Here is a 22,355-nt window from a genome sequence, read left to right on the forward strand (position 1 = left end):
ACACCGAAAGCACCATACTCGATAAACATGAAGTCAAACATTTACAGCTTTCAGTGAAAATCACAGTGACGACAGATAAACACTCAGTGTGTTTTACCAAAGAATAAATAATATTAACTACTGTCATTATAACTTATTCATATTTTGTTACTACGTCCAAGCTGCCTGTTCTCTCTGCCTCCCTCCGGTCTGTTATTTCCTCCTGCTGTCTGCTGTTTATGTTTTATTCATGCACGATGTCATTGTATGACAGTAAAGGGCTATTCTATTCTATTCTATTGTATTCTATTCTATTCTATTCTATAAGAACGATGGATCGAGAGATTCATTTATCCAACAATTGATTGAAAAGCATCAAAATGAAATATTAAAAGGAACCAAAGTCGTTAGAATTTTATTTGGAACAATAAACATGACAATAAAGTCCAGTAGAAGCAGGAAGTATGACTGTACTTGACTTATCTTTCTTTCTACATAGCACTTTAATTCTTATTGTCTGCACTGAAGCACCGCAGCAATTTCCTAATGTTGTAAACCTCAACATCTGGCAATAAACCCATTCTGATTCTGATTCTTTGAAGTAATGAAAGGTGTCATTAAGTTTAAGCTGCACATATGTAATGAAAAAGTGCGTTTGTGCAGAGGTGTGTGCCTCGGTCCACAGCACTGTCTGGAAGCACAGCCAGGTTCTAAAGGAAGAGTTTGGACCAGGGTCCATGTCATGGATGGAAAGGTTCGACGTCATTCTGCTTTTAAGGACGCATTTAAAGTGAACTGCTCTCTACTAACCTGCTAGCTTTAACGAAAGGATCATTACAGTATTCGTAACACAGATTTTTCCTCATCTGAGAATTAAAGATTGCAACTTTCTGGACAATAGAAGTAAAAACAAAATGCACGAAACGATGTTTTTCTCTTCCTGTGAAAAGAAATTTACACTGGAAAGATTTACAATCGTGGAGATGATCAGAATACAAAATATGTGACGTTTGAAAGCTTTCTCCAACTTTTCCTGCCTTTAAAAGAGTTGCAGAAAAAGAAGGCCTTAAAAGTGTCAGAGGGACCAGCAGCATACGTGCAAGATAATTGTAAATAATTAAATAGAGTTTATTTATGTATTTCAGGACTGCTGCTTGGGTTGCTTGATGAACATGTTTGTAACTTAAAGACTGTTCAGTAAAAATAAATAAATAAATCTTTTCAATTCTCTTCGAACCTCGCGAGACAATCACCTCACCTTAATTGGATGGTCTGCCTCACGTCACAGTATTTGAAATCGAGGCGATCCTAAAAATGTCAAATCAACACGCGAAACGTCAACAAGTTCCGCTTCAAAATAAAAGTAATGTGCCGTTTTATTTTTTTCTTCGTTTCTCTTTTTAACCTTGAATGATAAGCCTTTATGTTAGACTTACACATGTATGATTTTATTTGATTTAAGTTTGTGTTTCACGTTTGGCTGCTGTGATGCAGGAAAGTGACAACTTTCAGGACTTTGAAGTTTATCTAAATGGAGTGAATATACACACTGAAATGTGTAATTATTATAAAAACACAGTAAAAATATAACCTTTTCTTTTTAAAATTTCAAAATCAGATGACTTTTCTTCTTTTTAGGGTTCAAGAAAAAGAAGAATCATTATGTGTTCACACAACAGATTGTTATTTGGTAGCTCTCAGCACAGAAGAGACACAGCCTTTTACACGCGCGCGCGCGCACACACACACACACACACACACACAGATATTTGAACATATATATAAACATATTCAGATACACACACAAAAATAAGGCGGAAGCGAAACCGTCAGTGCTTTTATTGTGAAAAGCTGTTTCCGTGTCATACCGGAAGCGGTGGGCTTGATGCTGAGAGCTTCATGTTGCCGGTCAGCAGAAGGTCAGCCAACAGCAGCAACAGCAGCAGCAGCGGATAGTTGTCGGTCAGGTAGCACGAAGTTAACGATCGATCGGTTAATCGGCTCCGTTTGTGCTCTTTGGGCGGGAAACCGGCAGCTTCCGGTCAGTGTCTACCAAACTAATGCTAACAGGCTAACTATTAGCTGCTAGCATGCAGTGCGCGCACCCCATGAAGAAGAGAAGTCTGGAGGCGGAGCCGCGCAACTCCAAAGCGGTAAGACCTGAGGAGGAGGAGGAGGAGGAGCAGTTTATTAGGAGTAGCCGGGGTCATCAGAGTTTTTGGACAAAAATAGTAATAACTTTATTTAAACAGTTTACAGAGACACGAGCCAAACAAAAACCATAGAAGAAGAAACATCAGCGAAATAAGAGAACTACAAAATATAAAAACTACAAAGTGACATCAGTCCTGAGCCTCTTCAAGTACATCAAGTACATCTGCAGGAACATCTGCAGCTTCTCGGTTGCTTGGAGCTCTTATTTGAACCTTCAGATGTGGCTCTGTTCCTCTGATCTTCGTACCTCAGCCTTTCCTCCTCGTTCCCTTCATTAAGAACGGCTTCCTGATGGGCTTAAGGTCCAAATCATCTCCCGGGTCCTGTGTCGGGTCTTCAGAACCCGTTCCTCTGCCGTGGAGATTTTAGGCCTCACACTTCTTCTGTCCAGCTTCCTAAGAAGTCGAAGCGCACCACGCTGAGATAAGCAGAGCTTTCAGCTGACAGCTCTCTGGGAGTCGCACTTTCTCCCTTATCTTTCCTGCTTGGCTTTCATGTCCTTTGTATAGTCTCGCTTATTCTCTAACCCTAAGAGAGTCTCCCAGACTTGTTCTCTAAAAACCTAAAGAAGAAATATGGATTTGATCAACTGGTCCCTTAATGGAATTGACACCCTTGGGAGAGCCCGATTGTCCTGCGGAGACGTTTGCTGCCGGATACTCGATGGTCGGTTGCGTCGTGTGTCTGACGACGCTCGATGGAGGACAATGAACGACATCTACCAATTCAGAACCACGATAACAGAGTTCTGGCTGATTGGAGCTGGTTCAGCTTATTGAAGAACAAGAAGCGGCTACAGCTGTTCAAAATCCCACCAGGCTGGCCGACATGACAGACGATGGGCAGGGCTGTGAGTAAGACTGTGTTTATTGAACGCAATATGGATACGATCTTGGAGAAGAACGGGAATTGAGAGACCTGGTGACCAGTGACGGACATTAGACCAACTGTAAAATTGGAAGCAGTTTGTTTGCCCCAAAACAGCTGCCATCTCCATCATGAAGATGCTCAGGGCACAAGCTGACGGGAATAACAAAACTCTCCTTTAGATAATAAGACTGTTTGTTGTGACTCTCTCCCTCCTCATTCAAGGCCGCCCGTGTCGACCGAAGATTGTTGACTTTTGCTTAACCTTTCTCTCGGCTGAACACACGCATGCACACGCACACACACACACACATGTGCATGTACACTGACACAGAGCTTCATGGATTCATTAAAGAAACGGGAACGCTGACGTGTTTCTGTGACGGGAAACAACAGGTCAGAGGGGACGTGAGACGCTGCATGTAGAGGTAACTCTGTATGTGAAGTTGGGGTTTTGAAAACATGTTTAGCACAATCTTGTGTCAGTACAACTGTTTGCTTGTGTTGGGAACATTTTGCTTTTTGCATAAAGTTGGCTGATGGCAGCACGTGAACATCTGCTTTGCAGGCTCGATGAGGAACAGCTGCAGACTCCAGCATGTCGGTCTGACACAGTCCTCGTTTATAAAGTGCGTTACAAACACCAGCATCACGGCCAACAGCTGGATGTTCCTGTTTGAGTGCAGCCAGCCAAACAGCCACTTCCTGTTTACAGTTTATCCTGGTTTAACATGGACTCACTGCTGCAGCACCACAGTGATCCCCTCACACTGCTGTTTACTTTCCTCAGGTATAACATAAACTAATGTGAGCCTGTGAGCCCGGCCAACCAACCGCGTGACGTCACACTCCGTGCTGACAGAAGATGGCGCTGAACATGTTTTTAACACTTGAAGCACTGATTTCTTAAAGCCAGCGTCACAGACAGAGTGACAGCTGTGGGAGTGTCTGAGAGCAGGTCCGTGGGGTAAAGGAGGTGTGCACCACTGCGTGTCTCCGGGTCGGGTATGAAAACTGAGGGCTGACGGAGGCCACTCAGTGACTTCTTCATGACCTCTGTGGTTGCGTGCTGTACTTCTGGATTACCAAAACGCAAGTTTAGAAGGAAAGTGACACACCTGCTTAGCCCCACCCCGTCAGTGAGGTCACAGTTTCAGGTGAGGTCCTCAGGTGTGCTGATGGTGCTGATGTTGGTTTTTTTTTTTCAGAAGCGGCTCTGTTTGGAGGCGGAGCTCCAGATGTCCGACTGTCCAATGGAGACGTCGCAGAGCAGTCCTGCGACCAATCAGCAGCCGGATCAACAGGTGAGCTCGTCGAGCTTCCTCTGACTAACACAAGATGTCATTAAGATGTGAGGGTCAGAGGTCAGCTTCAGATAAACGTGGTGGAAAGTCCTCACCGTGTTCAGCTGGAGGACAGGTGTACAGGTGCTGTTGCTATGGTGACTTGTGTGTGTATGCAGGTACGGCCCACACCTGTTCTGCTCTGCTGTCCGAGGTGTCTCAGAGGAGAACCGGTAAGACGCCGAACTCACGAAACATTTAAGCTCTGCCCCCTGTGGAAGCGAGGCTTACAGAGTCGTCTCTGTGGCTCCGTGATTGGCTGAGAGCCTCAACGGTGTCTTTCTGCCTTTTCAGGGTCACTTCAACCACATCATGGGCCTCTGAAGCTCCACCCATTCTCCTGCAACCAGCCGTCCAATCACATTGATGCTTCAGGTGCTTCACTAAAATGGTGCTGCTGGAAGATGTCATCAAGGCCCCACCCCACCTTCACATCGTTGTCAAGGAGACGGTTTAACGTTTCCATCCAGTGATGCATTCAGGACCAGCAGTACTCCTCAGACTTAAGTTCTGAAATCTCTGATGTCCTTGTGTCCCTGAACACACCACTGAGTGTGAGCGTTTACCTGAGCTTTAAGCCCACCCCCTCTCCTGTGTGATATGTGCAACAGTCCAATCAATGATCAATAACTGTGATTGACGTGGTGGTGCGTTCACTGTCTCCGTTTAAAGGGCTTTCACACGGTAAAGACTTGTGATGTGTTTACAGGAAAAATGCCAGTAGAATATTTTTAAACTCCAGTATAGAACCGACTGAAAGGCTTAACGAGGTGTTAATGAGAGTTTACTATAAGGGGAAGGAAAATCCATGTGGTTTTTCAAAATAAGAGTCTTCGTGTCTGTACATTTCTATTTTTCTGAGGCAGATTTGTATATTTTTTACTCTGAATTTGACTGAATGTAAAAGCAGCTCCCTATTTTTGATGACATCACTTCCGCTATCTGAGGCCAGCATTTGTACTGATTTCAGAATAAAAGCTTTGACTGTGAACAGCTTTGTCCCCCTTTTCTTTTGACTAAACCAACAAACAAGCTGAAGCGAGGAGAACAGTGATGATGGCAGCTGGGGCGTTTCAGAGAGCACGGTGGCGCCTTTAATGGTCAACGACCTTTGACCTTCATCGTTCTGGAGAAGTGTTGATGCTCTAGATCTCAGCTGAACATCGTATGTTTAAAGTGACTGTTTGTCAGCCTGGCTACAGAGCTGAAGAGAAACCTGGGGTTGTTCTTATTTTCTTCAATCAGTGATGAATAGTAAGATGTTCTGGCTTTGCGGAGGGCTTTCTTATAAAGCAGCAAACTATTTCTCCAGGCTAAATGATGATCCTCTAAATTTGTGACACGCCATTTCCTCTCCAGATTACGAGTCGTCTGCTTTAGGCTACGTGTTTGAGAATTATACCACGGAGTCAGGTACTTCTGATTAGAGACCTTAGTTTTCACAGGAGCTACAGTATCCAGAGTCGTACGTAGTGAGGAGGTGAAATTATTAACAAGATAATCGACCTCTGTTGGAGCAGCGTTCAGATAGCTGCTCTGCTCTGTGTTGGTACAGGGCATTGAAGATGATAACAGTGGGTGGATTATATTCTTAAACTTAGTTACAGCACTTTCAGAAAGACATCTACTGTCATCTTTTCCTAAATGTCTTTACAGGGAAAAGACTTAAAGTTCATGAAACTACAGTTAGAAAAAGACTAAACATGTAAGGCTTGTTTGGAGGAAACGCAGGAGAAAGGGTCTTCCGTCTAACATGCAAACCTGGGTTTGGAAAGCGTTTTGGAACAAACCTCGTCCATAGTCTAAGGAGCTGGGACTGGACCCGTTTGTCCTTAATGCACAGCAGGGTTCGAACCCCTCACACGAGCCATCAGCACGGTGGATGATGATCCGAGAGCAGCGTGAACTCCTCTGCCCACCAAAGCATTCTACATTCGGAGGCTGTCTGTCCCACAGCTGACGCTTGGACCAAACCGGGTCATCAACAGGACGATGACCCAAAAGAAAAGAACAGAGCTGCTGCTACGGTCCAGTCAGAGCTCAGAGAGCCGTGCATGAATGAACGCTGCAAACCTCGATGAGACGAAGCTGAGTGAACCACAGCAAACCATTAATGCTGATGATAATGGAGCTTCTACAAGCTGCTGAGTCACAGTTTGGTCCTCACAGAGCTGCACAGTCCAAATTTCCATATGATTGTAAATAAAAACCAGTTTCATCTGCATATAAATGGACTTTTTGTTTGAATTGTTGGGGAGCACAGAGGATGGAAGCAGAGGCCCTGCTGCACAGAGACAAATGTGAATTCTTCAAACTGTTTATTAAACTCAGAATTTGCTTTAAACTGTCAGCAGAAACAAAAAAAACATCAACAATTTGAAAAAAAAGGCAGGAGAAGAAACCGGAGTTGGCCCGCCCTCCTCCACTGTATGCCCCACCCTCCACCGCTATCGGCCACGCCCCCTACACAACTGACAGTCCCCTCCTCCTCCGATGTCGGTCGTTCTCGCGGTCACGTTGGTTTGGCTCTCTTGGCTGCTGGAGTTTCACCTGTTCGGGTAGAAACACACCTGGTCAGTTACCTGTTTATCTTCAGCACTGATGACACAGCTTACAATCAGTACTCCGAAGCCCACTCGGTGGTACACAGGACCCCACTCTGGGTTCCGTTTATGTTGCTACACGCCGGAACATTCAGAAGTTGCCATCCAGAGAACACATCCTGGACATGTCCTCCTTTCTGACCACAGAATGACCAAACTTTGAATAAAACAAACGTCTGTTTCCAAGAGCGACCATCTCAGGGCCAGGGTCATTTCCTCTGATGCTGTTATTGAGGTTGTGCAGATGTGGCCATTGATCACATGACGTTCGGCCGTCCGTCAGTGTTGGACTGAAGCTTCAGTCACACGGGCTTAGAGACGACCGTCTGTGGGGGAAATGAGTATTCCTGACCGTGAGTCCCGCTGCAGCCGGCTCAGGTCACTTCTTCAGGAAGAAATGTTTCAATAAACCCGAACATCCAGGTGACATTCAGGACGGACGTCCAGCACATGGACGTGTCTGATATCAGCCAGTTTCAAGAGGTGTGTTTGACTCGCTCATCATCACTTTATTCCACCGCAGCTCAATCGCCACAGAGCACAAACATCTGTAACATCTGTAAAGATAACCGGACTTAAACCTACCGTCTACTGAGCCCTGTGGCGCCTCCTGCTGGCTCCTCGTGGTGTAGATGATTCCGCTGGCTGTCCTCCTGGTTTCTGACCACAAACAAACAAAGTGTTTCCTGAGAGGGTTCGTGCTCGCTCACAGGTGCAGGTGCAGCACCGGGTGCTCACCTGCATGCAGCAGAGCGGCTCTGCAGGTGGACGAGACGGCTTCTTTGGCGTCTCCGTCTGACAAACCGAACAGCAGAGCTCTGAGGAGGAGCATCAGGACCACAACACCACACGCAGTAACACACGCAGTAACACACGCAGTAACACACGCAGTAACACGCGCAGTAACACGCGCAGTAGTACTGCAGTAACACACGCAGTAGTACTGCAGTAACACACGCAGTAGTACTGCAGTAACACACGCAGTAGTACTGCAGTAACACACGCAGTAGTACTGCAGTAACACATGCAGTACTACTGCAGTAACACATGCAGTAGTACTGCAGTAACACACGCAGTAGTACTGCAGTAACACACGCAGTAACACACGCAGTAGTACTGCAGTAACACACGCAGTAACACACGCAGTAGTACTGCAGTAACACACGCAGTAGCACACGCAGTAGTACTGCAGTAACACACGCAGTAGTACTGCAGTAACACACGCAGTAACACACGCAGTAGTACTGCAGTAACACACGCAGTAGCACACGCAGTAGTACTGCAGTAACACACGCAGTAGTACTGCAGTAACACATGCAGTAGTACTGCAGTAACACACGCAGTAGCACACGCAGTAGTACTGCAGTAACACACGCAGTAGTACTGCAGTAACACACGCAGTAGTACTGCAGTAACACACGCAGTAGTACTGCAGTAACACATGCAGTAGTACTGCAGTAACACACGCAGTAGTACTGCAGTAACACACGCAGTAACACACGCAGTAGTACTGCAGTAACACACGCAGTAACACACGCAGTAGTACTGCAGTAACACACGCAGTAGCACACGCAGTAGTACTGCAGTAACACACGCAGTAGTACTGCAGTAACACACGCAGTAGTACTGCAGTAACACACGCAGTAGTACTGCAGTAACACACGCAGTAGTACTGCAGTAACACACGCAGTAACACACGCAGTAACACACGCAGTAGTACTGCAGTAACACACGCAGTAGCACACGCAGTAGTACTGCAGTAACACACGCAGTAGTACTGCAGTAACACACGCAGTAGTACTGCAGTAACACACGCAGTAGCACACGCAGTAGTACTGCAGTAACACACGCAGTAGTACTGCAGTAACACACGCAGTAGTACTGCAGTAACACACGCAGTAACACACGCAGTAACACATGCAGTAACACATGCAGTAGTACTGCAGTAACACACGCAGTAACACACGCAGTAACACACGCAGTAGTACTGCAGTAACACACGCAGTAACACACGCAGTAACACACGCAGTAGTACTGCAGTAACACACGCAGTAACACACGCAGTAACACACGCAGTAGTACTGCAGTAACACACGCAGTAACACACGCAGTAACACATGCAGTAGTACTGATGAAGGATACAGGTTGGTGACATCATACGGTCCTCTGAGCTCGAGAGCCTGCAAACAAAAATAAGCGTACTGAGCACGGCCACCAATCAATCAGCGATCAATACAGTCACCGATCACAGACCTTCTGAGCTGCACTGGACAGAATCACACTCTGAGAAAAAACACAAACACAATTTAGTCACGTGACAGGAAGTCGAGTAGTTGGTACAGGAAGCATTGGAGAAACAGCGCCACCTTTCCTTTGCAGCTCTCCATCAGACTGACGGCGTTGGCGATGGTGTAGCGCCTCATGGTGGAGTCTCTGATGGCTGCAGAGTACGACACCTCGAACACCACACCTCTGTCTATGGCCTACACACACACACACAAACACACACATTAATAAACAGTCACGTGACGGTCGCAGTAATAATCTGGGTCACGATGCTCAGTCACCCCGTTGATTGGCGCTCTCTTGAAGAAGAAAGGAAGTTTCTCCGTCATCGGCACACAGATGATGTCGATGTCATAAACCATGCAGGCTGCCTGCACACACACACACACACACACACACACACACACACAGGGTTACATTACATGCATATGAGAGGTTTTGGAACTGAGCATCCAATCATGGTGCTGATGTGTGTATATTGTGTGTGTGTGTGTGTTACCACACAGCAGTGTTATTTTTACGCAGTGTTCAGGTGCAGCACGAAAAGCCAGATTTATTTTAAAAGTGTGCAAATAAAGCTGATGAAGCAGAAAGTCCTGCAGTCAGTGAACACAGCACAGTGTTTGCGTGTCAGTGAAGCTCACGTGGAAAAGTTTCTCTGAGGTTGGCTGGACAGCGAGCAGGTCGAAGCGACGGTACTCCGGAGCGTTCGGCCTCTGAAAACACACACACACCAAACCATGAATCAGGTTGTCACCCTTCAGATTATCATCCTGTAACCATGGACACGGCTGATGTAATCTGGAATCTCTTTAATTCAACTTTAGCAGAAACCACGGTTGCCTCTAACCACTCGAGTAATCCTGTAATCCAGATATTTAAAATGTACTTTACAGCTGACACAGGCCCCGCCCCCTCAGCACCCTGCCTTACAGATTGATTATGAAGACGTGATCGATGAGTTTACAGGTTTATGAAACGTCGGAGTTTACAGAACTCACAAAGTGACTCGCGTCTGACATCACCACCGTCAGCCTGTTCAGCACTCTGATTGGACGAGATCGACCCTGCACCACGGGCAGCTGATCGATCAGTTCGTTGATCGGAGTCGGGGTGGGGATCTCCTGCAGGAAGGAAGTGACACAAAATAAACATCTGAAGCTACGGATGCTTTTTGTTAAAAACTAGCCACAGATGTTTTATTTATTGATTGCTAATCAGACAGGTTCAACCTGAATATTAATTCCACGGTTTCTGTGCTGTTCCTGAACGCAGCGCAGCAGGTGCACTCACCTGTTTCTTCTTGGCTGTGGGCTCAAATACGTAGTTGAGGGCGATGGTGGAGAACCCGACTGCAGGAGGACAGAAACACATGTGTGAGGGCTGGAAGGTTTTCACCGTGCGATGCAACGCATCTGAGCAGGAGGCGGCTGATAATCACTGACAGCTGCATAAATGTCACGGACACACTCACAGCAAGAGGAACCTCTAAAACGGCCTGTTTTTTGAATGGAGTCTGGTGTAAACGCTGCTCACAGATTACATCTGCACCTTGGCTTACTTGATGCTGAGTCAGATTTCTGCGTTAAATCTTTTTCATTTTGTTTCAACTAAACTCATAAAACCGTTAAAAATTGCAGATTTTTGAATGGAGTCTGGTTTGGCTGTTGTTTGTTGTTTTGGGTGTAAAGCTGATCATTGAAACTTGACTGACAGGACGTTTCACTAATAATAAAGTGACCGTGAGAGGCTGAAGACATCAAACCCTCCTCAGTGACAGGTGGAGGGCATCAGAGAGGAGGTGAGACTGGTTCAGGTGTTACTGAGAGATGAGATCAGTGAGGATGAGGACATTTACAGGAGGAAGCAGGAGTGGAAACTCCAGCAGAACAGCATGAGAGAGCAGAGGAGGGTGAGGGCAGAGGTAAGGAGTGAATGTGTTGTTCACCAGATTTACACTGCAGGTAAAACTCCTCCCCCTACAGCCTTACCTGTAGTCAGCCTGCAGTCCACAGCCACACCCCTTCCCCATCTGTCACTTTCACTCACAACCAGGTTCAGACACAAACGAGAAGACTCCACTCAGCCAGGTCTGCTGGACCAGCCGGCGAGCACCATCAGGCCGACCCTCCTGGGTGATCAGCTAACAGTGATGCAGGTGGATTCGCTGGTGTCCTGGATTGTTGTTACCTGTTGTTACAGGAAGACCACAATATGTGCGTCTTCCACAGTGTGTGTCTGACAAGGTGATCGGCACCACAGGGGACCGTTCTCTCCCCTCCACACCACAGACTTCAGCCACTGCACACAGACCTCCATCATCAGTAGGGTTTCTGATGACTCTGCGGTGGTTGGATGCATCAGTGAGGGTGATGAGTCAGAGTACCGGGCTGTGGTCGACTCCTTTGTGACGTCACACAGAATCATCTGCAGCTCAACGTGGCAAAGACCAAAGAACCGATTGTGGACTTTAGGAGGACCAGGAAACCTGTGACCCCTGTTTCAATCCAGCGTGAGGACGTTGTGGAGGACTAGAAATACCTCAGAGTGCACATAGATAATAAACTGGACTGGGCTAAAAACAGCACTGCCCTCTACAGGCAGGGCCAGAGTCGTCTCTGAGGTCCTTCAACATCTGCCAGACAACGCTCAGGATTTTCTACGAGTCTGTTGTGGTCAGTGCATCCTCTGTGCTGTTGCACACTGGGCCAGCAGGTTGAGGGTTGCAGAAGCCGACAGACTCAATAAACTGATCACAAGGCCAGTAATGTTGTGGGGAGGGAACTGGTCTCCCTCAGGGTGGTGTCTGAGAGGTGGATGTTGTACCAAATAAAGACAATACTGGACAATACCTCCCACCCACTCCATGACATGCTGGCCAATCACAGGAGCACGCTCAGTGAGAGACAGATTATCCATAACGCACCTGCATCTAACACACTGTGATAGTTACAGCCTCACTATCAGAGGAACGAAGTCCGCAGGACAAGAGTTGCTCGATGTTAACACTTATACATTTACTGTGTGTAACTGATTATGGAGCTGTTTGTTCTAAGCTGTATTATGTTACTTAGTTCAGTGTGTTACGGCTCTGACTCGGAACAACTGCGACCACATAATTAAAATCATCAGTCTCTCGGGAATAGAGGGTACAGACTTTAGTTTACATTTCTGCAAACCGCGGAGAAACCTTAAATTGACTGTTTTTGAATGGAGTCTGATGGAAAACTTCTTGCCTGCCCTTTTCCACCAGACTCCATTCAAAAAACAGTCATTTTTAAAAGCCGCTGGTCCCGGAGACAGGAGCGTTACGTTCCCGCGGCTGAGCAGCGGCAGGCCGGCGAACAGAGCGTTGTCTGCGGCCGCGGACACTCACGGTGAGCCGCCGTCTCCACGACGCTGCGCAGGTCGCTCCTGTCCGGGAGAAACGACACGTTCAGGTCCATAAACACAGCCATGATGCCTCCGTCCGCCGTTCCACCACGTGTGCGCAGCCGCAAAGGCTGCTGGGAACAGCAGTCCTCACGTCACAGCCGGAAGTAGCATTAAAGTCGTTTTTACCGCACTGATAGTGATGGGAATTCAAGATCTTTTTAGAGAACTGGGTCTTTCGGCTCCCAATGGGCTCTTTGGGTTGTTTTGTTGCTTTAATTAATTTATTATCATCAACAATATAAAAATATGCACAAAAGGAATTACTAATGTTAAAAAAAACGTGGTTTTATTTATTTATGTTTATATATAAATATATAGGGTGGCCCCTGGAGACAAAGCAGAGGGAGAAAGAGAGCCAAGGACAACAACAAGAGACAACATCGTCACATTAGAAAGGTATAGTAATCATCCACAATTATTTTCAGTTGCAGATGATAAAGGATTCAGAAAGTTTATTCATGCAGTGAATAAAGGACTGAATAAATAAAAGTATATTTACGGTGGCCCCTAGAGACAAAGCACGTACAAGCTCCAAAACACATTTCTAGCGTTAACTGAACTTCCGAAACAGAGCTACCTAGATCACTTAAATTACACAATTGAAAGCATATGTGTATTGTTTGGGTATGTAATAATAATTAAAAATAATAATAATAATAATTTTTAAAAAAATGTTCATTTACCTGTTACTTCACACCAAATCCGGTCATTGGTACTTCCTGGCTTGTGTAGCCAGTAGGTAACAAAAGCTCAACACTGCCCCCTAGCATCCTGGAGCACGTCTGTTGTGATTTTACATGTTTTGGAGTTTGTACGTGTTTTGTCTGTAGGGGCCACCGTAAATATACTTTCATTTATTCACTCCACATAAAATGTAATAAATAAATCATATAATACAAAAACCAAATATGTACATTTCAACTTTTAACTATTTAAATTTTCAGCTTTTCCTTTTAAACAAATTTAAAGTGAAACAACACAAAACACTGCAAACCACAACACGATTAAATATAAATTAAAATAAGAAAACAAAAAGAACATGCATATTCTCTGTCATACAGGCCTGGGATTATTTTTTGGGAGAGTGTTTTCCTGCTTGGAATTGCATACATAGGATTCACTGCATGGATAAACTTTCTGAATCCTTTATCATCTCCAACTGAAAATAGTTGTGGATGATTACTATACCTTTCTAATGTGACCTTGTTGTCCCTGCTCTCTCTCTCCCGCTCTGTTCCTGTGCTACTGGAGTGTAACTATCGCCCCTCCCCCCTCTGCTCAGGGCAAAGCACAAGGCTCGCGTGCAGAGTGAAGCGGAAAAAAGTGAGAGAGTGTGTGTGGGGGGGAGAGAGAGAGAGAGAACCCCCCCCCACACGGCTCGCGATAAGGAGCCAGTCGCGTCGGTCACTTCAAAGAGTCGGCTCTAAGAGCCGTTTCGCTCGCGACCGACACATCACTATTGTCTGAAGTGAAAATTGAATATGAAACCTTTATTTATTCAAACTGTGAAACACTGGAAATAAAGTTTAAACAGACAGTTACTGATGGATGTTCAGCCCTGTCAGAGCCACGCTTGTCCACAGTAACCACACTGGCCCCAGTACAATAATAACATTCAAATAATGACGCAGCAAACAGTGACATCATATCCCAATTATGTTCATTATATCACATTAATGTTTTCTATCGTCTAATTAATATAATATTATACTTTACACACAGTTTTATTTTTAAATACATTTACATTTTAGTTATATCATAACTGATCATAAGCGATGAATTACATGCATGAATCATAATATAATTATAATTCCTGTAAGTGCGGTGTTTTTCCTGCAGGGGGCGGTAGTTTGCTTGCTGTTATTGTCGTCAGCAACATGAAAATATGAGCAGAAGAAGAAGCTGTAGCGTCAGCAGCTCCACGCGAAAGAAAGAGACTCACACCAGACTCCGTTCAAAAAGTGGCCGATTTAAGGTCAGAGCTGCAGCTTTAATACAAGAACTGTGTGTGTAACTGCAGACGGTTACTGCAGGTTTCAAGGTGGAGGCTCCCACTGCTGTGGGTGGAGTTAAAGGGCAGATCACGTGGTGATTGGCTCCAGCAGAGTCCAGGCCGTGATCAGCAGCTTTTACAGCAGCTGGTTGGTTATTGGGTGAGTGGGTCTAACCTTTGATCTTGTTATTCTGAATAACACAGTACATTTGTTTCCAAGGCAACTGACATTAAAACAAAATGCTCCTCTCCTTCCTGCACTGCATGCTGGGAGTGTGAGTGAGTTTGTTTGGGCTGTATTTCAGAAGTTTACACCCTGTGGTTGTTCATTGGTTAAAGGTAAGATAAGTTTATTTCACTGGGTTGTGTAGAATGAGGAGTTTGAGTTAACAGTTCACTGTTGAGCTGGACACAGACCAGAACATGGCAGAGAACGAATTAACCCAGGAATTAAAATATACTCATGAGTCAAAGTGACGAGTGTCACTGTAACAGCAGTGATAAGGTCAGCAACATCACCTGTGGGCTTCATCATCGGACCATCGTGCAGCAGTAGCACCGCAGCGGTGCTCGCATTAACAGTTCAGTGTTCATGATGAGATTCTGTTAAGCTTTTAGTCTTTTTTGGAGCCAGTGGGTGTCGAGGAAAATCCCTTGAAGTCGTTAACTCAGTGGGAAATCAGGAAAACTTGAATGAGAATCTTTTGTCTCTATATCAGCTACAGGAGGGAACAGTGGACTCTGGGAAATTTGTTTTTCCAGGAAACTGTTTTTCCTGCTCCTCCACCACTGCAACAAAGCTTCGTTACTCGGTCCTCTGCAGTCCAGGTGGTGCGGTGCTTTTAGCAGCAGGTTCTCCGAGAGGCAGCTGGAGGTTCGTGTGCAAGCCTCCGCTGCAGAAACGTAGTGGCTCTGCAGTGGGGGGTGTGGTCCATGGGTCCACCCTGCTACATTAGTGGGGTGGATGTCCCAGCTACATCACTCCAGCAGCGGCGCTGAGAGTGCTCATATTCCCCTCCCAAATACAGCAGCCTTTCCAGCTTTCTCATTGGTCAGGCAAAGATGGGATTCATGCTAACTAGGAGAAAGAAAACGAGGTCCACAGATGTTGACCTCCAGGGTCTGACTGCTTATGAAACGGCGGCACATCCACATGTTTCTGTGAAGACTGAACTCTGATGCTGTGCGTCTGTGAACACGTGCAGTAATATTTTCCCCTCTTTCTTTGTGTAACTGTTGACAAAGAGTTGTTTCAAAAGTCAAAGGTCAGAGGTCAAAGGTCTCCTCCTCTCTGAGGTCGTCAGTCACAGGTCCACACTGTCGGACTCTCTGGTGTCAGACCACAGACGCCGTACCTGAGCGTTTGTCCTTCAGAGAATCAGGTGTGGAGGTCATCTGCTGTCACCTGTCTGCAGGTAGGAGACCCCGCCCACATCAGAGCCATGCTGAGACCTCTGAGGCTCCTCCTCTCAGGCCTGAAAACGCAGCCAAGCCGCTGCTGCTCCAGCTTCGTGTCCAGGATGAGGTAACTCGTTATTTTGCTCGATTACTGATCGATCAGTCGGTCGATCGATGGGCTGATCAGCTGATCTGTCCTTTCAGGTATGTGAACAGGCTGAAGGAGGACGACGAGGCGTGCGCGGCGGCGCTGAAGGATGGCTCCATCTTCCTCTTCCACCGCTTGTCTCCTCTGCTGCGACGCCCCGACGCCAGAACCTTCAGCCCAGCAGCTTTCACCTGCTCAGGTACAGAACCGAGACCGAGCGAGCAGCGCTGAGGACCTGACAGTCCGGTGACATTCCTGCTGAGACGCTTTTTCGTGTTCCAGATGTGCAGTTGGTCCTACAGAGGCTCGGTTCAGACGGGTCGCAGCTGAAGGAGGCAGTTCTGATTGGCTGTTCTGAGCAGAACCAGGCTCAGTTCTGTCTGGATGTCGGTGAGAACGATTGAAATCCAGATCCCTGCATTGTGAGCTCGCCAGCGCCATGTTCCTGACTCTGGAGGTTCTGGTCTCTGTTCAGGAGAACTGGACCAGGCGGCGGTGGAGGAAGCCTCTCAGGGGACCTTCATCGATCTGAGGAAGGCCTTCTTTCTGCTGCCCGCAGCTGAGGCGCCTCTAGTGTCCAAGGTGAGTGACTGCAGCTGACCTCTGATACCCACCTGTTCGGTTCTGGTACCAAATCAGGAACGTTTCAGCACCGTCCCACCAAACCGATACTGATACCGCCCCAGTAGAAGAGTCACACAGTAGTCTGTGTGTCCTGACCCTGCAGGGTCAGGCGCTGCTGCGTTGGCATCAGACCAGCAGGTTCTGCGGCGCTTCGGGCCAGCCGACTCAACGAAACCGAGCAGGCAGCCAGAGGTTCTGCAGCAGCAGCTCCACCGTCTACTACCCGAAGGTAACGTCCTCGGTGCAGAACTGAACCAGAACCGAGCCGGGTCTGACTGTTTGTGTCTACAGATGTCTGCGGTGGCGGTCGCTCTGGTGTCTGATGGGAGTCGGTGTCTGCTGGGCCGCCAGCCATCCTTCCCACGTGGACTCTACAGCGCTCTGGCCGGCTTCTGTGACATGGGTCAGACTCACCCGTGTGTGTGTGTTTGTGTGTGTAGAACTCACCCGTGTGTGTGTGTTTGTGTGTGTGTAGAACTCACCTGTGTGTGTGCGTGTGTGTGGTCCCAGGTGAGACTCTGGAGGAGGCGCTCTGCAGGGAGGTGGCGGAGGAGGTGGGTCTGGAGATCCAGAGCATCTCCTACAGCTCCTCGCAGCACTGGCCGTTCCCGCACAGCTCCTTCATGCTGGGCTGCCACGCCTTGGTTAGCCCCGCCCACACTCAGGTGAGCTCACAGGTGAGTATTGAGGTTGTGTAATCAGGACGAGGAGAAGCGAGCTCGGAGCTCCTCGTACTCAATGATGTAGTGTCATGTGACCTGCTCTCGTTTCATGTGCAGCTGAGCGTGGACAACTCAGAGCTGGAAGATGCTCGCTGGTTCACCATGGACGAAATCACCCGCGCCCTCCAGGTGAAAGCTCCGCCCAGGAGAGGCGACCCCCCCATCATCTGGCTTCCTCCGAAACACGCCCTCGCCAACCGCCTCATCAGGGAGTGGGTGGAGCAGCAGCGGCAGAGTGAGGGCGGAGAGTGATGGAGGCGGAGTTCCAGTCGGAGTCATCAGATCACACCTGAAACACGGATGTTTCACCTCCGCTCCTGAGATCTCACAGTTCAGAAGTCCATTCAGATTCTCTGATTTTAGCCTCCTTCACAGATCTAACCTGTGATCTTATTGAAAGAAACTTTTAATGTGAAAAACATTCAGTCAGTCACGACAGGAAGCAGCTCGTGGACTCTGACCTGCTGATGTTTCCTCCAAACTGGTTTTAATTTTCAATAAAAATCCCAGAATGGAAAAAAGCTAGTGCTCGGTTTCTTTTGTCTGAGAAAGAATCAGCAAACACCAGCGTTCACTCATCAAACGTCCGATTTAACAAACGAGCTGTCCGAGGGGCATTCGAGGCCGCGGTGGCTCACCTGTCCAGGTTTACCTGAGGGCTCGCAGGACAGACATGAACTCGGGTGGAAGAGAAACATTTTCACTGCCCTGCTTCTGCTCAGCTTTTATTTTGGTATTTCCTGTGAAACACTGGAGGGGCGTGATTGATCACTCTTCTTCTGTGGTATCTGTCCTCCGGGCTCACTCAGGATAAAGCAGTTTGTGATGACAGGTTTGCTCTGCTCGTCCTCAGAGTGTGAGGAAGCTCCCAGGATAAATGAGTCAGTCTGGTTTGTGAGATTCGTATCAGGACGATAAATAAATGAGACCGACCGCCCTGCGTGCAGCTTTGACCCAGAGTGGCAGCACTGCTGAGAGCTAAACATGGTCTTCTCTGTACACCAAAGATTTCTGTTTATCCATCATGTTTCTGATTGGATGGCTGTAAATGGAAATAGAGCAAAACGTTTTTTATTGAAAGTGTTTATTTGTTTGATTTTTAGATGAAAAAATAAATATTTAGCTACTCGTTGGAGGCACAAACCGTAACGTGTAACCTGATCCAGCCCAGAAACAGGCGGAACGACAGTCAGACATCCGTGAGCGCTGTCCGGATCATAGTTAGAAACGGAAGCTGCTTCCTGTTTGAACCGGAAGCCAGAGCAGCTCTTGGTGCAACCCCCCGTGTAGTTCGGGTCTGTGGGTCGGATCAGACTGGACTCTCGGTTCTTTCCTCCGGGCCCTCTGTCCTCTGAGTAACCGCTGAGAGCGGCCCGAGGTCCCGCTGATGGTCGGCAGGGCTCCGCGGCCTGTCAGCCCGCAGGATGAGCTTCTCCGCCGGCCTGCACACACAGCTGGCCGCCGTCATGGAGTCCCTCGTCCACGCTGCAGTGGCGGAGCTGAAGAAGCTGGTGGAGGCCGGAGAGGAGCCTACTGTGCTGGCCAGAGAGAGGACGGAGAGCCGCGAGAGGATGGTGAGGAGCGAGGACTGCCTGGTCGTTTGTTTTAATCAATTTTAAATCATGCTTTTTATTTGTTTTTGTTTCTAATGTCTCTGTAAAGCACTTTGAATCACCTTGTTGTTGAATTGTGCTATACAAATAAACTTGCCTTGGTGTGGCGGTGTAACTGGTTGCCCAGTGTAGCTGGTGTGGTGGTGAAACTGGTGGCCCAGACTGTAGCTGGTGGTGGTTGTATAGTTTTGACCGTTGTCATGGTGACGGGGTGTGACCTCTGACCTCAGGTGCTGTTCGCCTCCATCATGGAGACTCTGGGGAACGAGGCTCTGGGGAAGATCCTCAACCTGCTGGATGAAGTCGGGCTGACGGCGGAGCCACCATCGGGCCGCGGCGCCCGGCGACTGCAGACGAGCGTACTCAACGTGCTCAGCAACGCCCATATAGGTAAGTATTGGCCCCGCCCAAAGACTCCACCCCCGAGCCTCAGTGACATCACCCTCACTGTGTTATGTTTGTGGCAGAGCTCGAGCACTCGTATGGACTCCGGCAGCAGGGCGGTGACTCAGCCACGCCCCCTAAGGTAAGCCTGCTGCTCTGGCTCACCTGTGCTGCGTTCACTGACCGTGACTGAGTGTATGTATATGTGTCCCTGCAGACCAGTTCGAAGGAGGAGGAGCAGGAGACGCCGCTGGTGCTGGCGGTCACCATTAAGGACGAGCACGGGAACATCAACCTGGGCGCAATCGCAGAGAGTGAGTGCTCGACCGCGGCAGGAAGTATGCCCGCATGTGTGATGGTCTGATCAGCTGTGCTTATTCTCTCAGGAGCCGAGGTGGAGGCGGCCCCACCGGACGAGTCGGAGCGGCTGTTGTCCCCATCGACGGTGACGAGCCCGGCGGGCTTCGTGCTGGAGAGCGTCACCTGGAAGTACTTCACATGCACGGCGTGCGGGAAGTCCTTCTCATCTCAGAGCAACCTCAATACGCACCTGCGCGTGCACACGGGAGAAAAGCCATTTTTGTGCAGCGTGTGCGGCCGCGCCTTCCGCCAGCGGCAGGGCATGCAGAGCCACATGCGCACGCACACGGGCGAGCGGCCCTTCGAGTGCCCCCAGTGCGGCAAACGCTTCTCCAAGCAGGGCCAACTGAAAGCGCACGCCGTCGTGCACACGGGCGAGAAGCCGCACGCCTGCGACCAGTGCGGCCGCCGCTTCAATCTGCCGCAGAACCTGCAGCGCCACAAGCGGACGCACGCAGGCGCCAAGATCTTCGTGTGCAAGGCATGCGGGAAGGGATTCACGCGCGCCGTCACGCTGCGCACGCACCAGCTGATCCATAGCGGCCAGAAGCCGTTCAGGTGTGAGCAGTGCCACAAAGCTTTCCGGCACGCCGTCAACCTCAGGAACCACCAGCGCACACACAGCGGCGCCCGCCCCTTCGCCTGCGACCTCTGCGGGAAAAGCTTCCGGCAGGCGGTGAACCTCAAGATCCACCGCCGCACGCACACGGGTGAGCGGCCCTTCTGCTGCCACCAGTGCGGGAAGACGTTCAGCCAGCAGAGCAGCCTGATCTCGCACGGGCGCACGCACTCCGGCGAGAAGCCGTTTGCGTGCGGTGCCTGCGACAAGAAGTTCAACAACAGCAACAGCCTGAAGCTGCACACACGCGTGCACACGGGCGAGAAGCCGTATGCCTGCGACGTCTGCGGCAAGAGCTTCAGCCAGGGCAGCCACCTGCGCACGCACAAGCGCCACCTGCACGCCGGTGGGAAGCAGTACATCTGCGACCGCTGCGGCAAACGCTACGCCGACCAGCGCAACCTGAAGCTGCACAAGTGCGGCTACGCCTGAAGGGCCCGGAGGGCTTGTGTGTGCAGGGGGCGGGGCCTCTGATTTGGCAAACAGACTCTGTCCACCTGCTGCCTTAATGGGACGGAGCGCCGCTTCGGCTTACGCATGACGTCATCACTGAGGTCACTGTGAACACTGATAATACTCAGATGTGAACTTTAATTTGAAAAGGTTTTGATGACATGAAGTGACCTTTCAAAATAAAAGAAAACGTTTATTTTTGTTCTGAAATGTTTGTTTATCATTTTTATAAAGTGACGTAAGAAGACAAACATCCTGCAGGACGGATCCATGAAGAATAATAATAATAATAATAATCAAAAAGTGTTGGTGATCAATCTGAGGAGCACGAGGTGAGCGACTGCAGCTTCCTGTTTCATCAGCAGGTGCAGCACACCTGTCAGCACATTTCTGAGGCCCATCCAGAATAAAGTATAAAAAGTTAATGAGAAAAATAAATGGTAATACTTTAAAAGGTGGGGGCATGGTCACAGAAGGTGGTTTGGGTGTGATGTCAGCGAGCGCCGCACAGAACGCCGCCGTCCTGTGAATCGCAGGTGATCAGGCTGGTCCCTCACACCAGCACGCCTTCAAACACTCAAACTTTATTAGCACAGCAGCTGTTTCACACATCCACAGCTCCCTGATCCACCAAGTGTGTGTCTGATGTCAGGTTAGCCCTCCTTTATAAAGTCAGCTGTTGGTACAATAATCAATGTGACTGGTCAGCTGTTGGTGGCCCCGCCCCTTTATGTGATGGCCAGCTGAGCGCCACGTGAACCCGGGGGCAGAGAAACTGCACCCAGGTCAGTTTCACGCCCACAGCAGGAGTCTGATCTTTGATCCGTTTCTGGTCATTCACAAAGTGTATTTTAGTAAACTTCAGGTGTCAGCCTGCAGAGCAGGTGAAGGGTCATCCTCCAGCTGTTTGTTTTTTTTAACTTTATTTAACAAACAATGAGTATACAACATACGAACAGATGAAGTATACAAAACAACAAAATGAACACAAAGCCAGGGGTAAATAGAAAAAAGTAACAATTATAAGAATACACGCAAAAATTCACATACATGTATTGTTTTGAGCGTTTTTGTTGGTGGAGTCTGATATTGATTGTATGTATATTTCCACATCCTTAAAATAATGACAGAAATATGGTGTTTTGTTAGTAAACTTACATTTATGGATAAGAAATTTAGCTAAAAGTATTTATCATAAAAAAACATTTATCATTCTTCTTGGGGAACTTAAAGAAACAAAACATTTTCCCATCGTAAAGAAAACTCCCTTAAAATATGGACAATGACAAAACCCTCCAGCTGTTAGTCTACTGA

The 22,355-nt window shown here is 48.1% G+C and overlaps 4 protein-coding genes across 6 annotated transcripts; 3 read left to right on the top strand and 1 right to left on the bottom strand.

The window, feature by feature from the left end:
• The first annotated feature begins 1,822 nt into the window (after positions 1 to 1,822).
• LOC146704062 (uncharacterized) lies at positions 1,823 to 5,394 on the top strand. The gene is made up of 4 exons (XM_085467105.1): positions 1,823 to 2,132; positions 4,269 to 4,364; positions 4,523 to 4,576; positions 4,698 to 5,394. The coding sequence occupies exons 1-4, from the start codon at positions 2,070 to 2,072 to the stop codon at positions 4,725 to 4,727; spliced, it is 243 nt and encodes an 80-aa protein (XP_085323231.1). The 5' UTR covers positions 1,823 to 2,069; the 3' UTR covers positions 4,728 to 5,394.
• A 1,310-nt stretch (positions 5,395 to 6,704) lies between these two features.
• On the bottom strand, positions 6,705 to 12,795 carry rpp30 (ribonuclease P/MRP 30 subunit). Its single transcript, XM_085467110.1, has 11 exons — positions 12,669 to 12,795; positions 10,586 to 10,644; positions 10,294 to 10,416; positions 9,937 to 10,008; positions 9,574 to 9,663; positions 9,373 to 9,489; positions 9,260 to 9,289; positions 9,149 to 9,186; positions 7,745 to 7,824; positions 7,592 to 7,666; positions 6,705 to 6,953 (listed from the first exon to the last, which is right to left on the bottom strand). The coding sequence occupies exons 1-11, from the start codon at positions 12,748 to 12,750 to the stop codon at positions 6,916 to 6,918; spliced, it is 804 nt and encodes a 267-aa protein (XP_085323236.1). The 5' UTR covers positions 12,751 to 12,795; the 3' UTR covers positions 6,705 to 6,915.
• A 1,817-nt stretch (positions 12,796 to 14,612) lies between these two features.
• nudt13 (nudix (nucleoside diphosphate linked moiety X)-type motif 13) lies at positions 14,613 to 18,155 on the top strand. 3 transcript variants are annotated; one of them, XM_085467109.1, is made up of 9 exons: positions 14,613 to 14,702; positions 16,136 to 16,245; positions 16,323 to 16,465; positions 16,549 to 16,656; positions 16,742 to 16,848; positions 16,994 to 17,119; positions 17,182 to 17,293; positions 17,401 to 17,555; positions 17,670 to 18,155. In XM_085467109.1, exons 1-9 carry the CDS (start codon positions 14,613 to 14,615, stop codon positions 17,862 to 17,864), a joined length of 1,146 nt encoding a protein of 381 aa, XP_085323235.1. In that variant the 3' UTR covers positions 17,865 to 18,155. The 3 variants fall into 3 exon arrangements, with proteins under 3 accessions (XP_085323235.1, XP_085323234.1, XP_085323233.1); XM_085467108.1 differs by lacking the exon at positions 14,613 to 14,702 and adding an exon at positions 14,731 to 14,880; XM_085467107.1 differs by lacking the exon at positions 14,613 to 14,702 and adding an exon at positions 14,889 to 15,059.
• Positions 18,156 to 18,407: 252 nt separating this feature from the next.
• On the top strand, positions 18,408 to 21,251 carry LOC146704065 (uncharacterized). Its single transcript, XM_085467106.1, has 5 exons — positions 18,408 to 19,186; positions 19,456 to 19,615; positions 19,693 to 19,751; positions 19,827 to 19,923; positions 19,996 to 21,251. The coding sequence occupies exons 1-5, from the start codon at positions 19,037 to 19,039 to the stop codon at positions 21,018 to 21,020; spliced, it is 1,491 nt and encodes a 496-aa protein (XP_085323232.1). The 5' UTR covers positions 18,408 to 19,036; the 3' UTR covers positions 21,021 to 21,251.
• Positions 21,252 to 22,355: the final 1,104 nt, after the last annotated feature.

This window comes from Copadichromis virginalis, linkage group LG8 (genome assembly GCF_057382275.1).
Source record: "Copadichromis virginalis isolate Kocher_CV1m ecotype Utaka linkage group LG8, C_Virginalis_male_GT1.1, whole genome shotgun sequence".
Lineage (NCBI taxonomy): Eukaryota > Metazoa > Chordata > Actinopteri > Cichliformes > Cichlidae > Copadichromis > Copadichromis virginalis.